The sequence below is a fragment of the Notolabrus celidotus genome, chromosome 21, assembly GCF_009762535.1.
Source record: "Notolabrus celidotus isolate fNotCel1 chromosome 21, fNotCel1.pri, whole genome shotgun sequence".
Taxonomy (NCBI): Eukaryota; Metazoa; Chordata; class Actinopteri; order Labriformes; family Labridae; genus Notolabrus; species Notolabrus celidotus.
Window position 1 is genome coordinate 18,976,264 of NC_048292.1, and position 22,884 is coordinate 18,999,147.

Consider the following 22,884-nt stretch of genomic DNA (forward strand, 5'->3'; position numbering starts at 1 on the left):
ACACTGTACCTTTAAGTGTCTTTATATGCAAATAAGGTGATGTCTCATTTTCACGTGAAAATTTAAATTGTGTTAATAGGACTGTAACAACATCTAGTTTTTCTTCATCGCACAAGTTGTCAACAGGTAAAGATGTGTAATGTCTTCTATAGGAGTACTTATATAGGCTTATCAAGCTGAATTGAGATAAAATGTTAACATGTAAAGCTTGTTGCCAGGAATAAGAGAACATGATGAGGATGTTTGTCATGATTTTCTTCTTGATTTTAAGTTTTACACGTTCCAAAGGCAGACATATTTTATGCAAACTCATACCAGGCTCGTCCTCTGTCTCCGTCTCTGTCCATGGTGCTGACACGTCTACTCTCTGTCTGTGTCTCTCTCCCTGGTGCTGAAACTGTCTCTTTGTGTCTATCTCCATGGTGATGCAAAACTCCAGCTCTCAAAGCAGCTCTCATTCTCTGCATCTCTCTCTTATAATCTTTTCTAGATCATCTGAACGCAGACAAACTTGCATCAAGACCAAAGATGCACTCCATGTGACCTCTTACTTTATCTGCAGCTAGTTCACTTAATTTTCAGATTCTATTGACACTGAATGACCTGGTTTTAGCCACCACGTTGCTATGGTTGCTTTACCTGCCACTTCCAAGTTGCTGTTTCGCATGCGTCACTCTCAGGAAAGATAGTATGGATGCAAGATGTCTCACTCCTCAGTAATTCAACTCTGGAAGATGATATAATGTCCAAGCACAGCAAAGAATCAACATCAAGACAGGATATGATCCTCTTAACATCCTTTTAACAGGCAGAAACATTGAGCGGAACCAGACTCAGGGTTGACAGCCATATGCCTTGACAGAGTTGGGGTTGGAAAGAGGGATAGAGGATAATAAGAGGGGGACTGGACAGGTGGTGAGCTAGAGGGTGTGGAGGGTGAGTAATAATAATTAGCAAAATGTATCATATATACATATTCCTGCTATAAAGAGAGAGCTTTTCCAGGTTTTGATCCTGGTGATATGAAGGGGGTTTGATGTTGGTGTGACCTTGACTGAAAGTAAACAAATACATGTATTGCTAGAAAGGAAGAACAATATTGGGCAATTATTTTACAGTTCCAGGCCATGTACAGTGTCAATTACCTTTCTTTCTGAAATGCTTGCTTTCCGTAATGTAAAATTTCAAAACTTAAAACAAACCCTGACCCTCACATTTTTCTGTTTACTCCTCTCAATACATATATTTGTTATAGTGGGTAATTAAACAACAAACATAATCTGAGCCTGCTTTTACGATTCATTGCAACGCGCTAAATCCTAATTACAACCATGAGTGAGTTCAGCATTTTCTTTTTATCCTTAACTTACAAATTTAATGACAGGAAGGCAGCTGGAAAAGAGGAACAGAAGAGCAAAGAGATAAACAGTACAAAGTAAAGTGGGAGAGTTGAATCAAAATGCAATAATAAAGATAACACTAAGTGTGGTCCTAAAGGCCCTTAAACCCCACTTGAATGTCTGAATGCTTGACTATTTTAATTGCAACTTCAGTAGAACTAGATCTAGCATGTTGTTAAGATAATCTTTTATTAATTTTGGACAATGGCATGGCTTTGAGAGACATATGGGGGACTGTTCCAGTTTGCATCGTCAGACCTTCAGTATGTTTAAATGTTAACATTATTGTTAACTTCTGTTGATTTCAAACTGAATTATTGGATTGACTGTTGCCTTTGTGAGTGGATCTACAGTATTCTCTTCTATCCCTCTTTCCAACCCAAACTCAGTTGGGTCAGATGGCTGTCTAACATGAATCTGGTTCTGCTCGATGTATCTGCCTGTTAAAAGGAGCTACTTGCCCCAAGTGAGGGAGTTTAAGTATCTCTGGGTCTTGTTTGCGAGTGGAGGTAAATAGGAGCGTGAGATCGACAGGCGAATTTGTGCTGCGTCAGCAGTTATGTGGGCGTTGTATCGGATTGTTGTGGTGAAGAGGGAGCTGAGCTGGAAGGCAAAGCTTTCAATTTACCAGTTGGTCTATGTTCCAACCTTCACCTATGGTCATGAGCTGTGGGTCATGACCAGAGAATAAGATCGTGGATACAAGCGGATGAAATGAGTTTCCTTGAAGGGTGGCTGGGCTCAGCCTTAGAGATGGGGTTAGGAGCTCAGACATCCGGAGGGAGCTTGGATTAGAGCTGCTGCTCCTTTGCGTTGAAAGGAGTCAGCTGAGGTGGTTCGGACATTTGATAAGGATGCCTCCCTTTAGAGGTGTTCTGGGCACGTCCAACTGGGAGAAGGCCCCAGGGTAGACCAAGAACTCGTTGGAGGGATTATATATTCCACCTGGTCTGAGCTCGCCTCGGGATTCCCCAGGAGGATCTGGAATGTGTTGCTGGGGAGAGGGATGTCTGGGTCGATTTGCTGGGACTGTTGCCTCCACGACCCAACCCTGGATAAGCAGAAGTAAATGGATGGATGGATCACACTACTTTTAACATGCAAGACAAGCTTATCTAGACTGCTAAGTTATGGTTGCTAAGCTATGATTGGACAACCACTGCCCAGGAAGAAGTTTTGAAAAAGCCCAATTCCAAGGGTTGAGTTGACATGGACAACAAGACTTGAATACATACAACCAAAATGTGAAAGAAAGATGTTTAACTTTTCACATAAGTATGACATCATTTTGATCTTCTCTTACTCTGTTTCTGCAGCAACCAGACAGTGCTTCACCAGTTCTGCTGCCCTGCCCCTGATGCCCCTGAGGGGGAAACCTCTACCGCCTGTGTCCCCAGGTAAGATAACTGCATCCTAGTCACATCTGCACAGATATATATTTTTTTACTTTAAACAATTTAATTTAATTTTCTGTAAACTTTGATTGCAGCCACTTATCATGCATCCTGTTAAGAGCGGTGCTGCAGTAGCTACTTTAGATGAAAAAACACAACTACCCCAGCAGTGTTTTCTGAGTTGAAGTGGTTCTAAGTGCTCCAATCTGAATCTATTCCCCTTCAGTGATATCAAAAACAATGAAAGAAAAACTTCAGCTTGGGTTTTGGGTCATGTTGAGGCTAAAATATTGTTTCCTGAGTGAATCCGAGGCACACTGGATTTGTTAGGGCCATGTTGTCGGAGATGAATCCTTCGGAACAGAGTAATAATATCCAAATCAATCAAATCAAGATCCCATGTCCTGGATGATGGTCAAGTCCTTGCTGGAGATTTACAATGTGAAAATTGAATAATGGTGGAAGTGTTATACTGAGTGTAGCAAGCAAAGCAGGATGATAATGTTATCTTTTGATGGAGCTAGAGCTCTGGAGCTGGAAATCCCTGAATGAATAAATACCTGTTTGGAAATGTCAAATTTTGTTTCATTTCAAAAAGGTTTTGAACAATTAGACTCATTTCAGCCAACTTCCTGGGGAAGATGGTAAAAAACTAGGGCTGGGCGATAAAACGATAATGATAATTATCTTGATATAATTTTTCTCAATATAAAAATAACAAAAGTTAGATACAAATTGTATATATTTAAACCTGTAATTACACCCCCCAACCACTGGAAATAGAGGGGGGCTAATGTGCAAGGTGCAACCCAACATTGAACAGACGTTAAAGACAGCTTAAAGACCTTATGGAGCGACACTGAAGAAACTCAACCTACCAGCTCAAAGCAGAGTTGTTAGTCTATCACTGTGCTAACTCGGCGTTAACTATTAACTGAATACACTTAATTTAATATACTTTCAGGATGAGGGGAAAGGAAGAGCATGGACACAACTTCTGCTGTGCATTCCCAACACTTTTAATGTCCACAGTGCAGGGTGCAACTGAATACTAAATAACCAAGATGCATTCACTGCACTGTGGGAAACAATATCACTCCACCCATAACCCTTGGAAATCTTAAAGGGGAGTGCACTACTCAAAAGATAAACTCTAAACTCTTACGCAGTATACAATTTGATATATCTTTGTTGTGAATTTAAACAAAACTATGCAAAGAACCTAAACCTGAGAAAAATAAGAACGTACAAACTAAAACTTCACAAAAATCTCTTTTTACACTAAAGACCTGCTTTCTGTTAGCACCGTCAAAAATGAGGGATAAAATATGTTTTTCAGAGAACTAAATTCAGATACAAACTAACAAACTGTCTTCAACTTCACTCAGGAGCAACAATCTTCCTTTTAAATTTAAATGAAATAATGATTTGATATTTAACGTGATAATTATCGATATCGACTGGTATAAAAAATGTCCTTTTGATAACATCTTTTTCAATATCGCCCAGCTCTAAATAGAACAAGTCATAAGGAGTTGCTGTAAAGGCTTTGGCAGGATGGCTTGGAGGGTCATAATTGATATTAGTGTTGAATAGTCGAGTTACAAAATACGGAGTTAGATAAGCAAGGACAAAAAGAAATAATGAAAGCCTTGGACTGGCCATTATCTTGCTCCTTTCCAGCAGGATAGACAGCACAAAAATCTATGTTTACCTCCTGCTTTTGTTTACCCAGGAGCACTCTGCCATCAGTTTCACTGCAAATTATGGCATTCATCAGTTGCAATTAAGCCATCCGCCCCCCAAAATGGTTTGTTTGTTGGTTACTGCATGTTCTGCAGGTTTGTTGTGCTGCATTGTCTGTACTTGGCAGAAAATAGCAGCATAGCAGATTGATTGCTAATCGAAATCCCTGTGGTGCTGGGCATGATAAGTGGAAGAAGTGGCAGAATCACAATTTATAACACCTCAGAGGACTTGGTTATATTGAATCAGCCTTGTGGATAAGGGAAAGAGGACTGTACCAAGCCAGTTCCAAAAAAGTTTGGATGCTGTGTAAACGTTGATAAAAAATGAATCTGATGGTTTGCAAATCATTTAAAACCTATGTGTTAAACAACATGTCAAAGTTGAAATCCCCAAGTTATATTGTTTTAATTTAAATATATGCTTATTTTGAGTTGGATGCCAGCAACATGTTTCCAAAAGGTTGGGACAGGGTATGTTTATCATGGTGTATGTCACGTCATCTTTTAACAGCACTTTAAAAAAACGTTAGGGAAACAAGGAGACCAGTCTCTGGAGTTTTGAAAGTGAAATGTTATCCCATTCTTTTGGGCATTTTGGCCTTTAATGGATAGGACAGCTGAAGAGAGACAGGGACTGTGGGGAGTAGAGAGTGGGGGAAGATATGCAGCCAATGGCCGAGGCCTCTGCGACAAGGGCTATAGCCTCTGTATATGGGGCGAGCACTTAGACTGATAGGCCAACAGTGCCCCAATGTTGTTGTCCCATTCTTGCCTTGAATAGCATTATCAACCAACCAATCAATCAATCTTTATTTGTATAGCGCTAAATCACAACAAACGTTATCTCAAGATGCCTTTTCAAACATAGCTGGTCTAGACTGTACCCTATGTTAAATTATTAACAAAGACCCAACATGAAGACAGGATACAATCCAGTCCCATCTTACTGACAGGACTTGATCTTATCTCATCTTAATCCACCATTAGCATTGCAATTTGCAGTAATTAGCTAGTCACAGCGGCAAGGAAAAACGTACTTTTAACAAGCAGAAACCTCAAACAGTACTAGACTCATGTTCTGCAGCCATCTTCCTCAACTGATTACAGTTGCTCAACTTTTTGTTGTATTTTCTGTTTCATGATGCACCAAATGTTTTCATCGAGTGACAAGTCAGGACTGCAGGCAGTTCAATCTGACACCTGGACCTCTCTTCTAGGGATCCATGCTGTTGTAACACTTGAAGAATATGGTTTGGCTTTCCTTTACTGTATTATGCAAGGTCTTCCTTGAAAAATGCATTGTCTGGATGGCTGCCCCAAAACCTTTAAATTGTTCAGCATTCATGGTGTCTTCCAAGATGTGTAAGCTACCCATGCCATGAGCGTTCATATATCCCTATCCCAACACGAATGCTGGCTTTTAAACTGTGCGCTTTTAACAATCTGGGGGCTCTCTCTCCTAATAGAAGGCAGAAGATGCAGCGTCCAAGACATCTAAAAAGAATGTCAAATTTTGATATGTCAGACCACGGGACATTTCCTCACTTCCCCACAGTCCACCTTAAATGGGTTTAAGCCCAGATAAATTGTTAGTGTTTCGGAATTATGCATGGGTTTACTAGCTGTGTTCACAGAAGGTGGTTTTGTAAGTCATTTTGAGCTTATGCAGTGATTACCACTCATGTTATGCAAATCATCAAAATCTGTTTTAATCAACATTTTACACAGCTTCCCAACTTTTTTGGAATTAAATTTGAAGGTTGGAACAAGGTGCAGTTGAACTGTTGTCCATACCATGCCAGAAAATACTTTTATACAGTGAAAGACTCAAAACCCAAGTTTGTAGTAGTATCTGTATTCACAAAAGTCACTTCATGTCTTGGGATTTCAGAGAGGCAGTGTTTCGAGTTGAATTGGAATATAATAAAATATAATAAAATCTGGATGGGGGGAATTGGAATAGAAAAAAAGGAGAAAGACAAGAATCGATCGGAGTTCAGCAGCTTGAGCTCTACTTGATGGAAGCCGTTTGGTGTTGCTTTGTTTCGTGATTGCTTTGTGCTTAGGGACCATTAGCTAAAGGTACAAACAAAGTGCACAACAGAAGGTCCTTGCTAAGTTGTCAACCCCCCCCCCCCCCCCCCCCCAACCCCCCCCTCAAATACCCTTCCCTACTTCTCCCCATCAATCTCTGAAGCAAAACCACTTCAAAAGGACGACTCTCTGGGGCCGAGACAGAAAGCAGCTTGTGGTTTTGTCTTTTCCTTTTTGTTCGTTTTGTTCTTGTTGCGTCTTTATCTCTTTTTGAAAGCTGTATTCCGTTGTTGTTGATTTCTGTATTTCCGCATTGTTGTCAGTGATTTGTTGATCATTTACTCACGTGGCATCCCTGCATCACATCACGGCGACATAACTCCACACGGCACCCACACCTCATTGCATTCATCTTCATTCATGTCCACCTCATTCGGGCTTGTCTCTCCACTGTGGTCACGTTAAGTTTGAAAGAGTCATGTACGAATATTATCATGTAATTAAAATGTAATCTCTGAAATGTAAAGCTACCATAATGCATTGATGTGTGTACTGTAGGGTCTTTCCCATGCTGGAAACTGGTGAGCCTTCTTGTTGACACATGTAATGCATCTGTGTTCATGTGAAAAAAAAAGTTCTTATCATGTTGCATGCTTTGGCTTGGCAGTGATCAGAACATAGCTCCCTGTCTGTCTGTGTGTGTGTTTGTGTGTGTGCAAGTGTGAGTGTTAATGTGCAAGTGTGTGTGCCAAAGCATACATACTCAAGGAAAACATGCAGGACTGTGCACTCCACTAGATCAGCAGGGAAATCCTTAGGAGATGTGTGAGTCACTTCACCTTCACTGATGTATGCCATTTCAGCTGTTTTTTCCTTCTCTTTATTTACAGGCTTTTAGTAAAGTCATAAACTGTTATTTACAAAGGGCAAACATCTCAGAAGGGGACAGTGTCAGTCTTCTAGGAGTAGAAAATAAAATGTTGACAGGACATTTTGGTATCGCTCGAAAAAAAAAATTCCTGCCTCTCCAGGATTTTGTGCTTATTCTGTGATTGATCCAGCACAGGATTTTTCAACTGAATTTCAGTTTATTTTGCGGCTTTTATGCCATTTTTTAGAGATAGAATAGCAGATAGAGTCGAACACGGGTAATGACATTTGCTGACTGCCTTGAGGACTAACTTTTTAAATCCATCCACTGTAGGCCCACTGTTACAGGTTGGTCAATCAATCTTCATTTTGTGCGCCAAATAACAACAAATGTTATCTCAAGACGCTTTTACAAACATATCGGGTTTAGATCTTACTCTATGTTAGATTATTAACAAAGACCCAACATCAAGACAGGATGTGATCCAGTCCCCTCTTAGTGACAGGACTTGATCTTATCTCATCTTAATCCATGGTGAGCATTTCATGTCGCAGTATTTAGCTAGTTACAGCAGCAAGGAAAAACTTCCTTTTATCAGAAGGAAACCTCGAGCAGAACCAGACTCATGTTAGACAGACATCTGTGTTGACAGAGTTGGGGTTGGAAAGAGGGATGGAGGACAATGAGAGAGAGAGAGAGAGAGAGAGAGAGGAGAGAGAGAGAGAGAGAGAGAGAGAGAGAGAGAGAGAGAGAGAGAGAGAGAGAGAGAGAGAGAGAGAGAGAGAGAGAGAGAGAGAGAGAGAGAGAGAGAGAGAGAGGAGAGAGAAGAGAGAGAGAGAGAGATGAGGCAATGAAATGACTTCCTTTTAATGGGCAGAAACCTCGAGCAGAACCAGACTCATGTTAGACAGCCATCAGCCTCGACCGAGTTGTGGTTGGAAAGAGGGATAGAGGAGAATGAGAGAGAGAGATGATAGTGATAAGACGGATAGTAGTAGTAGTATTACTAGCTGTTGCCGCTGGAGTCTGGCATGTAGTAGCTGGAGTCTGGAACATCCACAGCAGCAGGACGTCTCCGGCAGCGACTCAGACAATAGTTTCAACACAAGGCAGCAGAAAATGGCTTCAGAATCAGCCAACAGTTTTACACTGAAATTATGATGAAGAGGATCTCAAGAATATTATTTGTATATTTACTGTATGGAGTCACCGTAAAGACACTATAGTTTGAGGTCCGACCAGGTAGCTTATGGCATCATGTTCATCATGTCTACAGTATGTGTTTATCGTGTTTTGAGTTATGACACCAAATCATGGTTGCATTTTTCACGTCAAACTACGTAGATGCTGTTTTTTTCCTAGCATGATTGACAGCAAATAACACCTGATTCACATGGAAAAAAAGAGTCCACCCATTACCACTTTGCGCACAGGCTCCACCTCAGGATATAGTGAAGCCTTGTTCTGTACCCTGGTCCTGTCAGAAGAAGAACAATCATGATATTTAATTTGCAAAGCTCTTTCTACTGATTCAAGAGGAGTCTGCACAGAAAAGGTCATCAGTATGAGCTTCCATAAAATCTCACTGTACTAATTTGAAGCTGTTCTTGCTCTTGGTTTGTATCAGTCGGCACCTAACGAGTTTTTATCTGATCAGTTAGAAAGCAGGTAACGAGCAGGTAACACTGTGTATGCGGGATCATTTAAATGAGGAGACAGTCAGAAGTTGTGAGCTAAAAAAAGAAAAGTTGAAAAGATCTCACTGTCACATATAATGAGGACCCTGTGGAGGCTGCAAACTCACCCTGACAGTCTGGCCACTCTAGTAAGGCTTTAAGGGGGTACCAGTGGATTTAGAGACTATGGGGGATTTGTATTCAGGGTCAACAAGTCAAGTCTGTAATCACCATGGAAGGGTCTGATTGTGGGGATGGCCACGGCCTTCCAATTAGTAGCCAGAGCCATCTTCTGCTGACGTTTGCTACTATCGATCTCAGGAGTTGTGTTGCCTCTGTTGTAGTTCCACAGGGTCTAGGAGTTTTTACCATTTACTTTGCAGTGTAGCTTTGATGAACCAACATTGGAGGTTTGTGACGAATCATAATCCATGCGCTAACAGCTCCTTGCAGTTGGAGTGAAATACTAACTGGCCATGAGCATTGCAGCTCACATTATTTAGCAAGTTACAGCAGCAAGGAAAAGCTTCCTTTTAACAGGCAGAAACCTCGAGCAGAATCAGACTCATGTTAGACAGCCATCTGCTTTGAAAAGAGGGATAGAGGAGAATAAGAGAGAGAGAGAGAGAGAGAATGATGATAGTGATGAGATGGAAAGTAGTACTAGTAGTAGTAGCTGTTGCGGCTGGAGTCCTGCACGTCTGTAGCAGTTGGAGTCTGGAACGTCCACAGCCGCAGGATGTCTACGGCAGCGACTCAGAGGAACCTATGAGACAAGGGAGCTCAGGGACTCCAGCAAGGTCTATGGTTAGTAACTTTAATGGGAAAGGGTGAGTTAAAGTAAGTGATGGAGAGCTGGGGGGGAGATAGGATCCCAGTATGTCAGTGTACCAATTCTTCCGGCATTCTAAGCTTATAGCAGCATAACTAAGAGCTGGTCCAAGCCTGAACCAGCTCTGACTATACAGTAGGCTTCATCATAAAGGAAAGTTTGAAGCCTAATCTTAAAAGTAGAGAGGGTGTCTGCCTCCCGGACCCTGACTGTTAGATGATTCCAAAGGGGAGGGGCTTTATGACTGAAGAGTCTTGCTCCCATACTACTTTTACAGACTTTAGGTACGACAAGCAGGCCTGCATGCTGGGAGCGTAGCACTCTAGAGGGGTAATAAGGCACTATGAGCTCTTTCAGATACGAAGGTGCCTGACCATTAAGAGTTGTGTAGGTCAGAAGAAGGATTTTAAATTCTATTCTATATTTTATAGGGAGCCAGCTTAGAGAAGCTAACACTGGAGATATATGCTCTCTCTTCGTAGTTCTAGTCAGTACACGAGCTGCAGCGTTTTGAACCAGCTGAAGAGTTTTTAGAGACTTATTTGAGTGGTGTCATGCTCAAACTCATCAGTGATCTAGACCACAATTCTACTTCTGGATGACCTAAAAAAAATGACACAAAGTTAGTAAGTGTTAATTTCAGTGTAATAATCAGAGGTTAAATCAGTCTTGGGCTGTGGGCTGTCTGAGGCTCTACCCCAGGCTGTGCTGTTACACATGATGGAGCTTTTTTTTTTTTTTATCAAATGAGCTGCTTTTTGTGTCACATCTGTCATGAATCGACTCCATAATGAAATGGAAAGAGGTGTCTCTCTCCATTCTGCTCATCAAATATGTGGATAGAGTTTAGCGCTGTCTGGATGGGAGCACATGGTGCAGCTAAGCACAGCAGAGCGTAGAGATGCTGACAGCTCATCTCAGTCACAGCAAAACACAGAACTGGGGCAAACTGCATGGAGCTGCAGAACTTAGTGGGCGTATTTGCGCTTGAATGTTATTTGTGCATTATGCTTTGTGAATTGGACCTTGAGACGGAGTGTATAGAGGGTGCAAATGATGAGCAATTCTTGGTGCTATTCTCCATTCTTGCACGAAATGGTGTCTGCTTGCTCCTGACAACATAGATACTTATTTGAACAGTATAATCCCACTCTATTAAGTTTAGGTGTTGCATTCAAGTAAGCGTCAAATAAAAATATACCCCCTCAACATACACACACTCTCACTTGAAAGTTACTCTTCAGTAAATGGCAATAACTGTACTCAACAAGACTGATGCATACAGCACATACAAACAAGTGCAACATCTCATCAGTAAGAGTGCAGCTGCTTTCTCAGCTGTCTCGTCCAGTAAGGGAGCCAGTAAATTCTTGGATACATTTGGTTTGAGATGTTACCTAAAACTTAAAAGGTCACTGCAGTAATATCTGGCTCTGATAGAGCACGATACTGCAGAAATGTTAAGAAAAGGGGCACACAGCTGCAATATGGATAGAATACCCAAATAGTAGTGATAGGAGTTTTCCGGAACAAGCAAAAAGAGTCTGGGATTTAATTTGAAAGTTGTTATCACTTAATTGTTTAGTGCATGAAAATGTTCTTGGTAAATGCAAATCACTACCAGAGCTGCCTCATTCATTTTGTGCTAATTTGGACAGCAAGTCACCAAAAAACAGGCTGTTGTTTCCACTATCACTCATTTTTCAACAAAAGGCCAAGCTTTCTTTGTCTTTACAGTTTTGTAATTTTCAACACGTCTAGTCTTTCTCAAGAATTTTAGTAAAGGGCATCTCCAGACACAGACAATAAAAAATCAATCTTTATTTGTGTAGCACCAAATCACAACAATCGTTATCTCAAGTCACTTGTACAAACATAGGAGGTCTAGGCTGTACCCATGTTAAATTATTAACAAAGATCCAACATCAAGACAGGCAGTCCCATCTTACTTACAGGACTCGATCTTATCTCATCTTATTCCACCATGAGCATTGCACCTTGCAGTATTTAGCTAGTTACAGCGGTGAGGAAAAACTTCCTTTAACAGGCAGAAACCTCAAACAGCACCAGACTCATGTTAGACAGCCATCTGCCTCCACTGAATTGGGGTTGGAAAGAGGGATAGAGGAGAATAAGAGAGAGAGAGATGATAGTGATGAGACAGAAGTAGAAGTAGTAGTAGTAGCAGCTGTTGCCACTGGAGTCTGGAATGTCCACCCAGAGGAACCTACGAGACAAGGGAGCTCAGGATCTCCAGAAAGGTCTATGGTTGGTAACTTTAATGGGACAGGGAGTGTTTAAGTAATTGATGGGGGGTGGGTGAGATAGGATTCCAGTGTGTCAGTGTGCCAGTTCCCCCGGCAGTCTAAGCTTATAGCAGCATAACTAAGAGCTGGTCCAAGCCTGAGCTATAAGCTTTATCAAAAAGAAAAGTTCTAAGCCTAATCTTAAAGTAGAGAGGGTGTCTGCCTCACGGACCCTGACTGGAAGATGATTCCAAAGGAGAGGTGACAGATAACGTAAGACTCTACCTCCCATACTACACATTACATTATGGCCAGATCAGTACGTACTGCTAGTTTTATAGGCGGTTTCAAAAACAGTCCTTGTCTCCCTCATGGTGATGTCATCCCGTACACATTATGATGGAGCTGATAGGATAGTAAACACACTATTTCAGTTACAGAGTTAAATATAAACTGACCAGTCAGCCGGTGGCAAGTGACAACACAGTTTTTTGGCATCACACTTGAGCCTCTCGGCGCTTGAGCTGCCAAACTGACTGCTTTCTGCCACCAGCTCACAGTGCTCACAGTGCTCACAGAACAGACTGACATCTTGCTCACCATCTGAAAAAGTAACTTAAATTAGTCCTCCTGCTGACAGGCTCCACACTCATACACACACCAACGCCTTAACAAGGTTTGCTATGCTAATTAGCTCACAATGATTTACCTCATCAGAGAGGAGACTTGTTATGAAGTCCGTCAGAGTCCCCCTTCTGTAGCTCTATTTCTATGACGATATAACAATCACAGAATTTATGGACTTTTTGGGTAATTGTTTGTTGCCAGGAAGTAAAACCGTTCTTTTAAATGTCACATTGGTTACATTTTGGCTGGTACAACCAGGATGAATTAGTGATGATCTTCACTTTTGAACCCCCAATTAAAGTTTACAGCCTTGTATTTTATGGTATGCTATAAAGAATGCTAAAGTAGAGGAAAGAGCGGAGTAATCACTGTATCTGACGAAGCATTTGACATTGGAGTAATACAAAATGAAGACCAACACAGTTGGGTCACATTCTGATTAGATTTAGGGGCCTTGCTGCTCTGATTTTTATCCCCATCTGAACAATGTCCATAATCAGAAACTTACATAAAATTTTAATTTTTCACGTGTGGTTCAGATAAAACCTTGGCACCTGAAGAGATCACAGTTTGAAGAATTATAGTGTGTCTGCAGGAAATTAATTCTCTGCTGGTCATGGCAGAAGAAGACAGCTTTGTTGGCTCGCCAAGACGCCTTTTTTCTGTAATTAATCTCCAGGATTAATAATAAACTGCACTAATTAGTTGAGTCATGCTGTCTGAAAAATGGAGAGGTGACGCGAGATGACCAAGGACACAGCTGGATATGCTTTTGCACTTTGGGTAGCAACATAGACAAGTTGTGGGCTCTAACTGCTGGGGAGAGTGTCAGAACTACAGGGACCATGATGCATTGAGGCAGATGGAAGGATTGATAGAATGATTGATCTATTTTGTTTGAGGGCATTCAGGAGCATGCTGGGAAAGTGTGCATGAAGCTTTTTGTGGTCATTTGAGTCCTTTCTCTGAGATTTGCACACTAATACCCACAAAAAAACACAAATACACAGGCATACTTGTCTTTTTTACAAACAGAGGACTATGGCCTATAATGAACAATGTGGAGACCTCTGTTTTTGGTGGTTTAAAAAAAGGAAACAACATAAATGTAATTTTTTTTTGTCAAAACTACAGGGACCGTGATGCATTGGGACAGATTGAGGGATTGATAGAATGATTGATTTATTTCATTGGGGGGCGTTCAGGAGTATGTTGGAAGCGTGTGCCTGAAGCTTTTTGTGGTCATTTGGGTCCTTTCTTGGTGGTTTTAAAAAAGGAAATTATTCTTTTCCTGACATTGATGTAAGAATTCTTTTTTTAACTTACAAAAAAAAAGCACTTAAAAGGGACGTATCTTTGCCTACCTATCAAAGAGGGGACTCTGGCACATACACACACTCTCTCTTGACAGGACAGAACTCATAAAGTGCAAAATCACACCACCTTTTTGTTCTCACACCAGAAGACACTGAGATTTCTGTCACCTGTACATAGCTAATTACATTTCACAAATGTCGTATCCACAATCCCCAAATATCTGTCACCTCTCCACCCCATGATTTAATATTTGCCCTCAGTTGCCTCTCTCTGTGTTCGTGCTATCACGCTGCCTCAGCTGGAGAAAAGTGACCTTGTCAGTTTGCTGTTCTGTTGTCATGGGAACAGAGGGCACAGCAGGAAGATGTCGCATCACATCCAGAGACTGTCTGCCAGGAGTTAGGGTGTGTCTGAGGGTGTTTGACCATTAACGGGTACATTTTTTGGTGTCTCATATTGAAATAATCGTACAACAAACTGTAAGTCTTGTATTAATTGTTCTGCTTTCTCTCATTTTCCTATTGGCTCAAAATGTTTGTCTCTAAGCCAACCAGAGGAGTTTCAATCTCCACAGGGGTTCATCCATTTGGCTGTTGGTTTTTGTTCAAGCTCACTCCAGTTAAAACATCTTCTGGGATTTCAGTAGCCCGGATTCACATGAAATTAAAATCAGCACTCAGCAGCATTTTCAATGAATAATGGAGTTTTTAAAGAGAGCTCAGTAATTTCTAATCAAAGCTATGCACCAATTATTTTCACCCTGAGGCCTGCTTTATGCAAGACATTTACCACAGAACACTGACACCAAATGTGCTTAAACATCCTTCACTCTTTTGTTCTTTTTAACACACATGGACCTTTATGATTCAAGAGATGCACATAAAACAAGACCTCAACACACTTTTAACATACGTTGCTGTGCCGCATTCCTGCAGTGTCACACCAACCCATCTCCCTCTTTAGCACAACACTGGTACAGTGGCGAGCGTCAAATGTCGAGATCTGAGAGCTTCTCCTCCTCATCTCTTTCCGTTCTGCAGCTTATCTCAGCATTGTGAAGCAAGCGGAGGGTTTTATTACAGAGGAGATTTAATAAAAGCACAACATTTTGATGACTTTGCTGCAGCATCTCGAGTGTGTATGCACTTTCAAATGTTCTGCGTGTGTGTGTGAGTCTCAGTATCAGCACTCTTTCAAGTTCCAGCCAAGGTATAAATGCCAGCGCCTGGTTCTTGGATCTTCTTTGACACATACAAACTGCTTTTAAAGGCAGAGTGAAAGCTGTTAAAGTAATGGAGTACTGTATATCTGTAAAGGAGAACTCTGCTGATTTGACATGTTAAAGTTAGTATATGAGTCTTGCAGAGTGCTGCTGAACTGTTGTTTGATGTTTTCTGTGGTATTCGGGGAGCTGTGTCAGGTCAGGAAAATAACCCCAAACGATGGCAGCACTGTCTCTAATTGGCTTGTTGATAACAAATATATAAAAGACTATGGATGCTCCAAATCAACTTATTTCCTAGTCGTTTAAATAGAAATTTTAACTCTGTTTAACCAACTTAAGCAAGAGTACACCCAAAAAACAGTCCACATTTTATCTAACATGACTAAACACTGAACCACAGCGTTTGCAGGTAAACTATGTCAAATTTTTTGAGTTTTGCTAACATTAGAAGAATTAGCATCACTAGCCTTTGACCCTTCTTTCAGGTAGAGCTGGGCAATATTAAAAATATGTATCAGGAAATTAGATCACGATAATTATCGTGATCTAATTTTTGTCAATATAAATATAACAAATGATCGAGGTAGGCAGGCATCAAGATGTTTGGAGTGGAATGTAAACACAGCTGAAACGAGCGACAGCAACACAGAAGAAAACACGAAACCTACCAGCTCAAAGCAGAGTCGTTAGTCTAACACTGTGCTGACTCAGCGTTAGCTATTAACTAAATACACTTAATTAAATACACCTTATTGATGTGGGTAAATAGATCAGGTTATGCAAATTATCTCAACCTGAGAAAAATAGGAATCTACAAACTAAATCTTTGACAAAAATCAAACTTTACACAAAACACCTACTTCCTGTTAGCACCGTCAAACATGATTCAAGAAGCTTATAAGAGAACTAAATCCAGATACAAGCTAGCAAATCGACTGGTTACTTCGACTTTCATTAAGGAGCAAAAATCTGCCTTTAAATTTAAATGAAATAATTATTTGATTTTTACTGTGATAATTAAATTATCCTGATAACATCTTTTCAATATCGCCCAGCTCTAATAGTGATTATAATAAAGTAATAAAGACAAGACAGTAAATAAGACAGTGTAAGGATAGATTGGAAGATAGGCAAAGTACAGGTTTTTTTTGTATGTAATACCGAAAACAGTATTACGTGACTCTTGATGTCCCTAACTTCAATTTATTTCAAACCATCAAAATGAGAGTACAAGGTGCACAGTGCTACTAAATACAGAATATATTCTTATGTAAACCAATACAACACAATGACCAAAATGGGAAGATACACAAAATTCTAAATGCATGCAGTTTTCTGACTGTGTTTGGATTATTGTCATTTATATCAAACACTGCACCAAGCTAAATGATCATTTTGGCCATTTAACCGAATCACTTGTCCCTGGAGACACATCTACTCCCACAGTACTTTATGAAATATGCAACAGGAAGTAATGACACAACCATAAATACAGCAATAGAATGACATAGATGTTCTGCAGAAGCTGAAAGTGCATAAAAAAAAATGAACAAAAGGTCTAATGCATGCAGTTTTTACCGAGTCTAATTGAGTTGTCCGGTGATTTTGTATCCCTTACTGTACCGTGTTGAACAATGGCTTTAGCCATTTCTAGGAACTGGCTCACTTGTCCCTGCAGGCACAGCCCAAGCTTTAATATGTGAGGAAATATGCTGCAGGAAGGCTTATTATGCAGATATAGCAATTCTACTGTAGCAGACTCACTGCAAGGAATACAACAATAAATGTATGTTTTTCTGTAGTGTTTTTCCATTTTCAGAGAATAATGAGGGGATCATTAGGAGACGAAATTCTGCTCTGAAAATGGCCCTCTTTGTTCTGAACTTGAATTAAGATCCGTTGATTTGCTAAGGGCTTGGATTAATTCAGTGTCTGGGCTTAACCTACCTCGCATGATTTTTGATAATCAAGATCTAACTCATTTACTCACATGCACCTGCAAGCACACACACATAATGTGCCAAGGTAGTATTAATGATTTTCCTCTCCCCTCCCTTTGTCCCTTTCCTCTGCTGTCATTAATGTTCTGCCATCTTATTAGTCTTCATAATCTCTGGGGTATCTCAGAATACCCATAGTGCCTTTCTCCAGGCCATTCAATAGCTCAACTCCTGCCTGACTGCGCTGCGATAAAACGTCCTCTGTGTGTATGTGAGTGGACAGAGAGTATGAGACATTAAAGAGAACATAATGTGCAGCTAGAGCTGGGCGATATTAAAAAAATATGTTATGACGATAATTTTTTCACATCAGTCGTTACTGATAATTCTCACAATAAAAATCTAATAATTATTACATTTAAATTTAAAGACAGATTTTTGCTCCTGAGTGACAGTTGAAGGAACCAGACGGTTTGTTAGTTTGTATCTGGATTTAGTTCTCTGATAAGCTTCTTGAATCACACATTTTTGACAGTGCTAACAGGTCTTCAGTGTAAAATGAGATCTTTGTGAAGTTTTAGTTTGTGGATTCTTATTTTTCTCAGGTTGAGATCATTTGCATAATCTGATTTATTAACTCACATCCAGAAAGTGTATTTAATTAAATGTATTAAGTTAATAGTTAAAGCTGAGTCAGCAAAGTGTTAGACTTACTACTCTGCTTTGAGCTGGTAGGTTTTTAGTTTTCTTTTGTAGCTGTCACTTGTTTCAGCTGTGTTTACATTCTGCTCCAAACATCTTTCAGCCTTCCGACTAAATATATAAATTTTTAATCGAACCTTTGTTGTATTTATGTTGAGAAAAATTATATCAGGATAATTATCGTTATCAAATTATCGCCCAGCCTTAGTGCTAGGGTAGTATTATTGATTTCCCTTCTCCTCACTTTGTCCCTTTCCTCTGCTGTCTTTAATGCTCTGCCATCTTATTAGTCTTCATCATCTCTGGGGTATCTCAGAATACCAATAGTGTCTTTCTCCAGGACAGTCAATAGCTCAACTCCTGCCTGACTGTGCTGCGATAAAACATCATCTGTGTGTATGTGAGTGGAGAGAGAGTATGAGCTAAGAAAGAGAGCATAATGTGCAGCAGTACGTGTCTGTTTGTGTTGCTTCTCTTTGTGTTTGGCTGTCCCTCTATCGAAAACACAAGCAGCAGCTCTACAAATGGACAAAACAACAGTACAGCAGGGGGTGCTAATGAGAAAGTCCTGGCAGTCAGAGACATCTGTCTGTCCACATGCTTGCTGCACATTTCGTCCTGACCTTTCTGCTTCTGGCCATCAGCCCAAATTCTCATACCCTGCTCCTCCCACTAGTTGTATTTGCTCTTCCTATTAAACTGTAAAAAGTCGATGACAGCTGTTTTAAAATTCAGGCCCCATTCACTCGCATCATGTCTGCCAGTGCCAATGTGTTATAGCATGCCACATTGTGGGATGAAAAACAGAGCCAAATGCCCCAAAAGCAGGCATCTGGTGCCCTCATCTGCCCTATCCAACAGCTCCAGAGGTACCAGAGAGGGCAGAGCCTTAGCTGTAAATCTCTTGTCAGTTCAAATGGAGGAAGGATTAACTTCAGTCGTCATGCTTCATTTTGGAGTACACGGCAGGTAATAGATGAGGCACTGAGGGCTTAGAAATGTGAGTTACTGTCTGACCTTTTAAATAGGACTGATTCATAACTTTATCATGTTTAAAATCACTGTACACTGGTGTGCTGTTATCTTTTGTTTTACAAAAGGTTGAGGGTTTCAAATGGGTTCCAAACATCCCCTCCCTTGACTCTTTTCAAATGCTGAATCTGAATCATCAAACTGAAAATGATGTCTCTGAAAAACAACAGTAAAGAGGCTTTGATAAACTGGATTTCTTTTAGCTTGCTAGTCCCTATTGGGGACAGATTTTTCATTAAAATGTTGTGTATTTTTTATGTCAGTTCCTGGGTCACTTTCAGCCTTCTGAATGATTATGTGCTATTACATGTCCCTACTGATCATATTCATCTGGTATTTCCCTCAGCAGTCACGCTTAGGGTGGAAATCTGAATAGCTAATAGCTAAAACTGCTGTTTTCTAGTATGCCAGTTGTCAGTTTTGAAGCTTAAAAGACAAAAACAACAAAATCCTCAGAGATAACCGTCTCTTTTGAAGTTAAAACAATATTTGTGATAACTAGCTACCACCAGACTACAGCTGTTTTTAGCATTCAGCAAATAATTATTACTGTTAGCTCTGGAGCTAAATGCCAACATTGTCGCCTGAAGGCTTAACTTTGTAAAAACAACATATTTAATCCACTTTTAGCTTCAGGCAAACAATGGCTAATGTTAGCATTCAGCCAACTCATAGTTATTTCAGTGCTAGTCTTCTGAAAATGTTACATAATTGGATAGGAAAGGGACTAACAAGCTTACATTTGTTAAAACAACATATTTAATCTACTTTCAGCAACTGGCAAAAAAAGGCAAATGGTAGCATTTGGCCAACTACTGGCTAATGTTTGGGATAGCTAAAGAGTTGAATGCTGACATTGTCTCCTGAAAATGTTGCATGATAGGGTTGGAAAGGCATCAACGAGCTTAACTTTGCCTAAACAACACATTTAGTCTCCTTTTAGCTTATGGCAAACAACAGTTAATGTTAGCATTCAACCAACTCGTAGTTATTTTAGTGTTAGCTCTGGAGCTGAGTCACCTGAGAATGTTCCATAACACGATGGGAAAGGGACTAATAAGCTTTGTACCATAAAAAATGCATATTTAATGTCCTTTTAGCTAATGGCAAACAACAGCTAATGGTAACTAACCTACGTATTTAGTAGCCCGGGAGCTGAATGCTGAAATTGTCCTCTGAAAGTGTTACATGATAGGATATTAAAAGGTATTAACAAGCTTAACTTTGTAAAATGTTTAATATTTACATATGTAATCTCCTTATAGCAACAAAAAGACAGCACCATTTAGCCAGCTCCTAGCTAAAATTACCGTTAGCCTAAAATAAGCTGAATGCTGGTGTTAAATTTCGAGCCAATTTTTTTGGTTGAACTCTGTTGAATACAGCTTATTTACAATGGAAAGGAGGAGTAGAGACCATAGACTTTATAAAATATGAACGTAGTATCCGTGACGTAACCCATCCGTTTCTGAAGAGCTGTTTTGAGGCCAACCGTGACATACAGAGGCGGGCTTTGAGCCTCCTAGCCAACAGCTACAGTGTTCCCGCCTGTCAATCAAGTCAGCTGTGCCTCTCATTGGACGACTCGTAATCTCAATATCTTCGAAATTGCTGTGTTAGAAAACAATTCACCCCCCCTACAGTGTGTGCCGATCGAGACATGAGCTTTCCAGACTACACTTGTCTTTTGTACCAGGCTGTAAACATGAAGATCAGCTTTTTTAAATTGGTATGTATGTGGTTTCCGGTACTTCCGGAGCCAGCCTCAAGCGGACACTCAATGAACTGCAGTTTTTAGCACTTCCACATTGGACTCATATTTTTAGACCGGAGGTTGCCGCTTGTTAGAGGCTGAACTCCTTTTGGATAACATATTTGATATGCTATTAGCTAACAATGGGCAATAGCTACTGTTCGCAACCACTTCCTCAGAAATATCCAGTAACCTAAAAAGTATTTTCTATCTTATCTTCCAACATTTTCAAAAGTAGACCGTCAGTTCCTTAGCCAGGATGTAGCCAAATGCTAATTAGCTTTTGTCTGATAGGAGCTAATGGGTTTTATTAATGATGGGTTTTTTTTCAGGTGAAATATGTTTCGTTGTCCCTCCAGAGTGTTACTATTACATATTTGACTTTTAAATAGATAAAAAGCTCTGCTAAAATCCTAACATGTGCAACTAGCTAACATATTGTACACCAGGGTTTTTGTGTTGCTGCCGGATCATTCTTCTGTGTGTTGCTTAATTCATGCCTGCAGCAAGTACAACTTCCCAGGAGCATGAGCGAGTGTGAGATCACATACAGACAAGTTAACAAAAGAAACTGGGATATTATGTTGAATTTCTTTGGCCGTACCTCCCAGTCATAGACACTCTGAACCAGGTAGCAATCTAAGGGGTACAAGTTGTTCCCCTACTGTTCCTTGTGAAGGGACACTTGGTGTCCCTGGCGTAGGTGACACTGTCAGGTTTGGCATTCATCACCGGGTAGAGTCCTTGTCCTGACAGGTTGCCAAAAGCCTTGCAACGGTAGATCAACGAGGAAATGAGTGGAGGGAAAGAGGTGGAGGAGGAGGAGGATGAGCAAAACTGCTGACACGGCAACCTGCCGTCTGCTGTCGGCTCGCTCACTGTAATGAGAGATGGGGGTGACGGAGAGGAGACTGTGGGGGAGGAAAGGAAGAAAGAAAGGAGCGTGGTCAGGGTTACGATTAAGAACTAAAGACTGAGGGAGCGTTGAGATTTTAATGATGCACATACTTGTTCCACTCTGGTAAAAGGAATACAATCTTTCTAAAGCTTCAATTATGTGTGTGCAGAAATAAAGAGCATATATGAAAATTAAGTCACATTAAAGAAAGATAAACCAACCTAAAATTAGCTTTTTGTGTTTCCTCATTACACTTAAATGAATGAACCACCTCCAGATGGTTGAATGCTAATGAAAGGAAATGTTCCCAAGCAGTCCTCTTTTTTTCCCCTGTCATGCTTTTGTGCACAGTGTGCAGCCGTTACCATGATTTCAGTCTTTTTTTTTTGTAGTGGTGAGTCATCTTTGCTGTGTTTATGTCAGGCTGTGTCATTTGCTGTCAGTTCGAGGCTCCTTTTGAAGTGGTGATGGGCGGTCAAAAACAGTTACTTGTTAAAAAAGACCAGCGGTGCCATACCAAAAAAAAACTACTTTTTGCTTTAATGTTGAAAAAATAGAAGGAGTGGTGAGTGTTGGTGACTCATGGTCATTAAAGTTGTTGTAGCATCTGTTTGCTGAACATAACTTTGACCTCCCAATGCATAAAAGAGGACATTGCATGTGGAGGTGGCAAATTATTACACATTCTTTACTCAAGTAAAAGGACACATTTGTGTCAAAAAAGGAGTAGTAAAAGTAGAAGAACTTTCAATTTGGTATTTTTCAATGATAATGACATACAGTCTGGATCAGTCTCAACAAACAAACAATCAATCAATCTTTATTTGTATAGCACACAAATCCCAACAAACGTTATCCCAAGACACTTTTACAAACATATCAGGTCTAGACCGTACTCTATGTGAAATTATTAACAAAGACCCAACATCAAAACAGGATACGATCCAGTCCCCTCTTACTGACAGGACTTGAGCAATGCTTGAGGAGGTGCAGTTTTAAACATTTCCGCATTGGCTTCAATTCTCGTAGCCTGAGTTTGCCACTTGGCTGATACGTATCAATTTACATAGTTGCTATGGTGAGCTCATGCCTGCTCTAGTATGCTAGCATTAGCTCACTATTATGCTAGCATTGAGAGCCACCATTGGCTCACAATGCATGGTTTTGAGTTTGTGCAAGCATCACCTCA

The 22,884-nt window shown here is 40.4% G+C and overlaps 1 protein-coding gene across 1 annotated transcript in view; it reads left to right on the forward strand.

Annotated features, from left to right (window-relative positions):
• Positions 1-22,884, forward strand: part of LOC117805160 (IQ motif and SEC7 domain-containing protein 3-like) — a gene marked incomplete at its 5' end in the record, with an annotated part of 137,735 nt that overhangs the window by 26,465 nt on the left and 88,386 nt on the right. Inside the window, 1 exon segment of the mRNA XM_034673793.1 lies at positions 2,717-2,797. Within this exon segment, the coding sequence (XP_034529684.1) occupies positions 2,717-2,797 (81 nt within the window).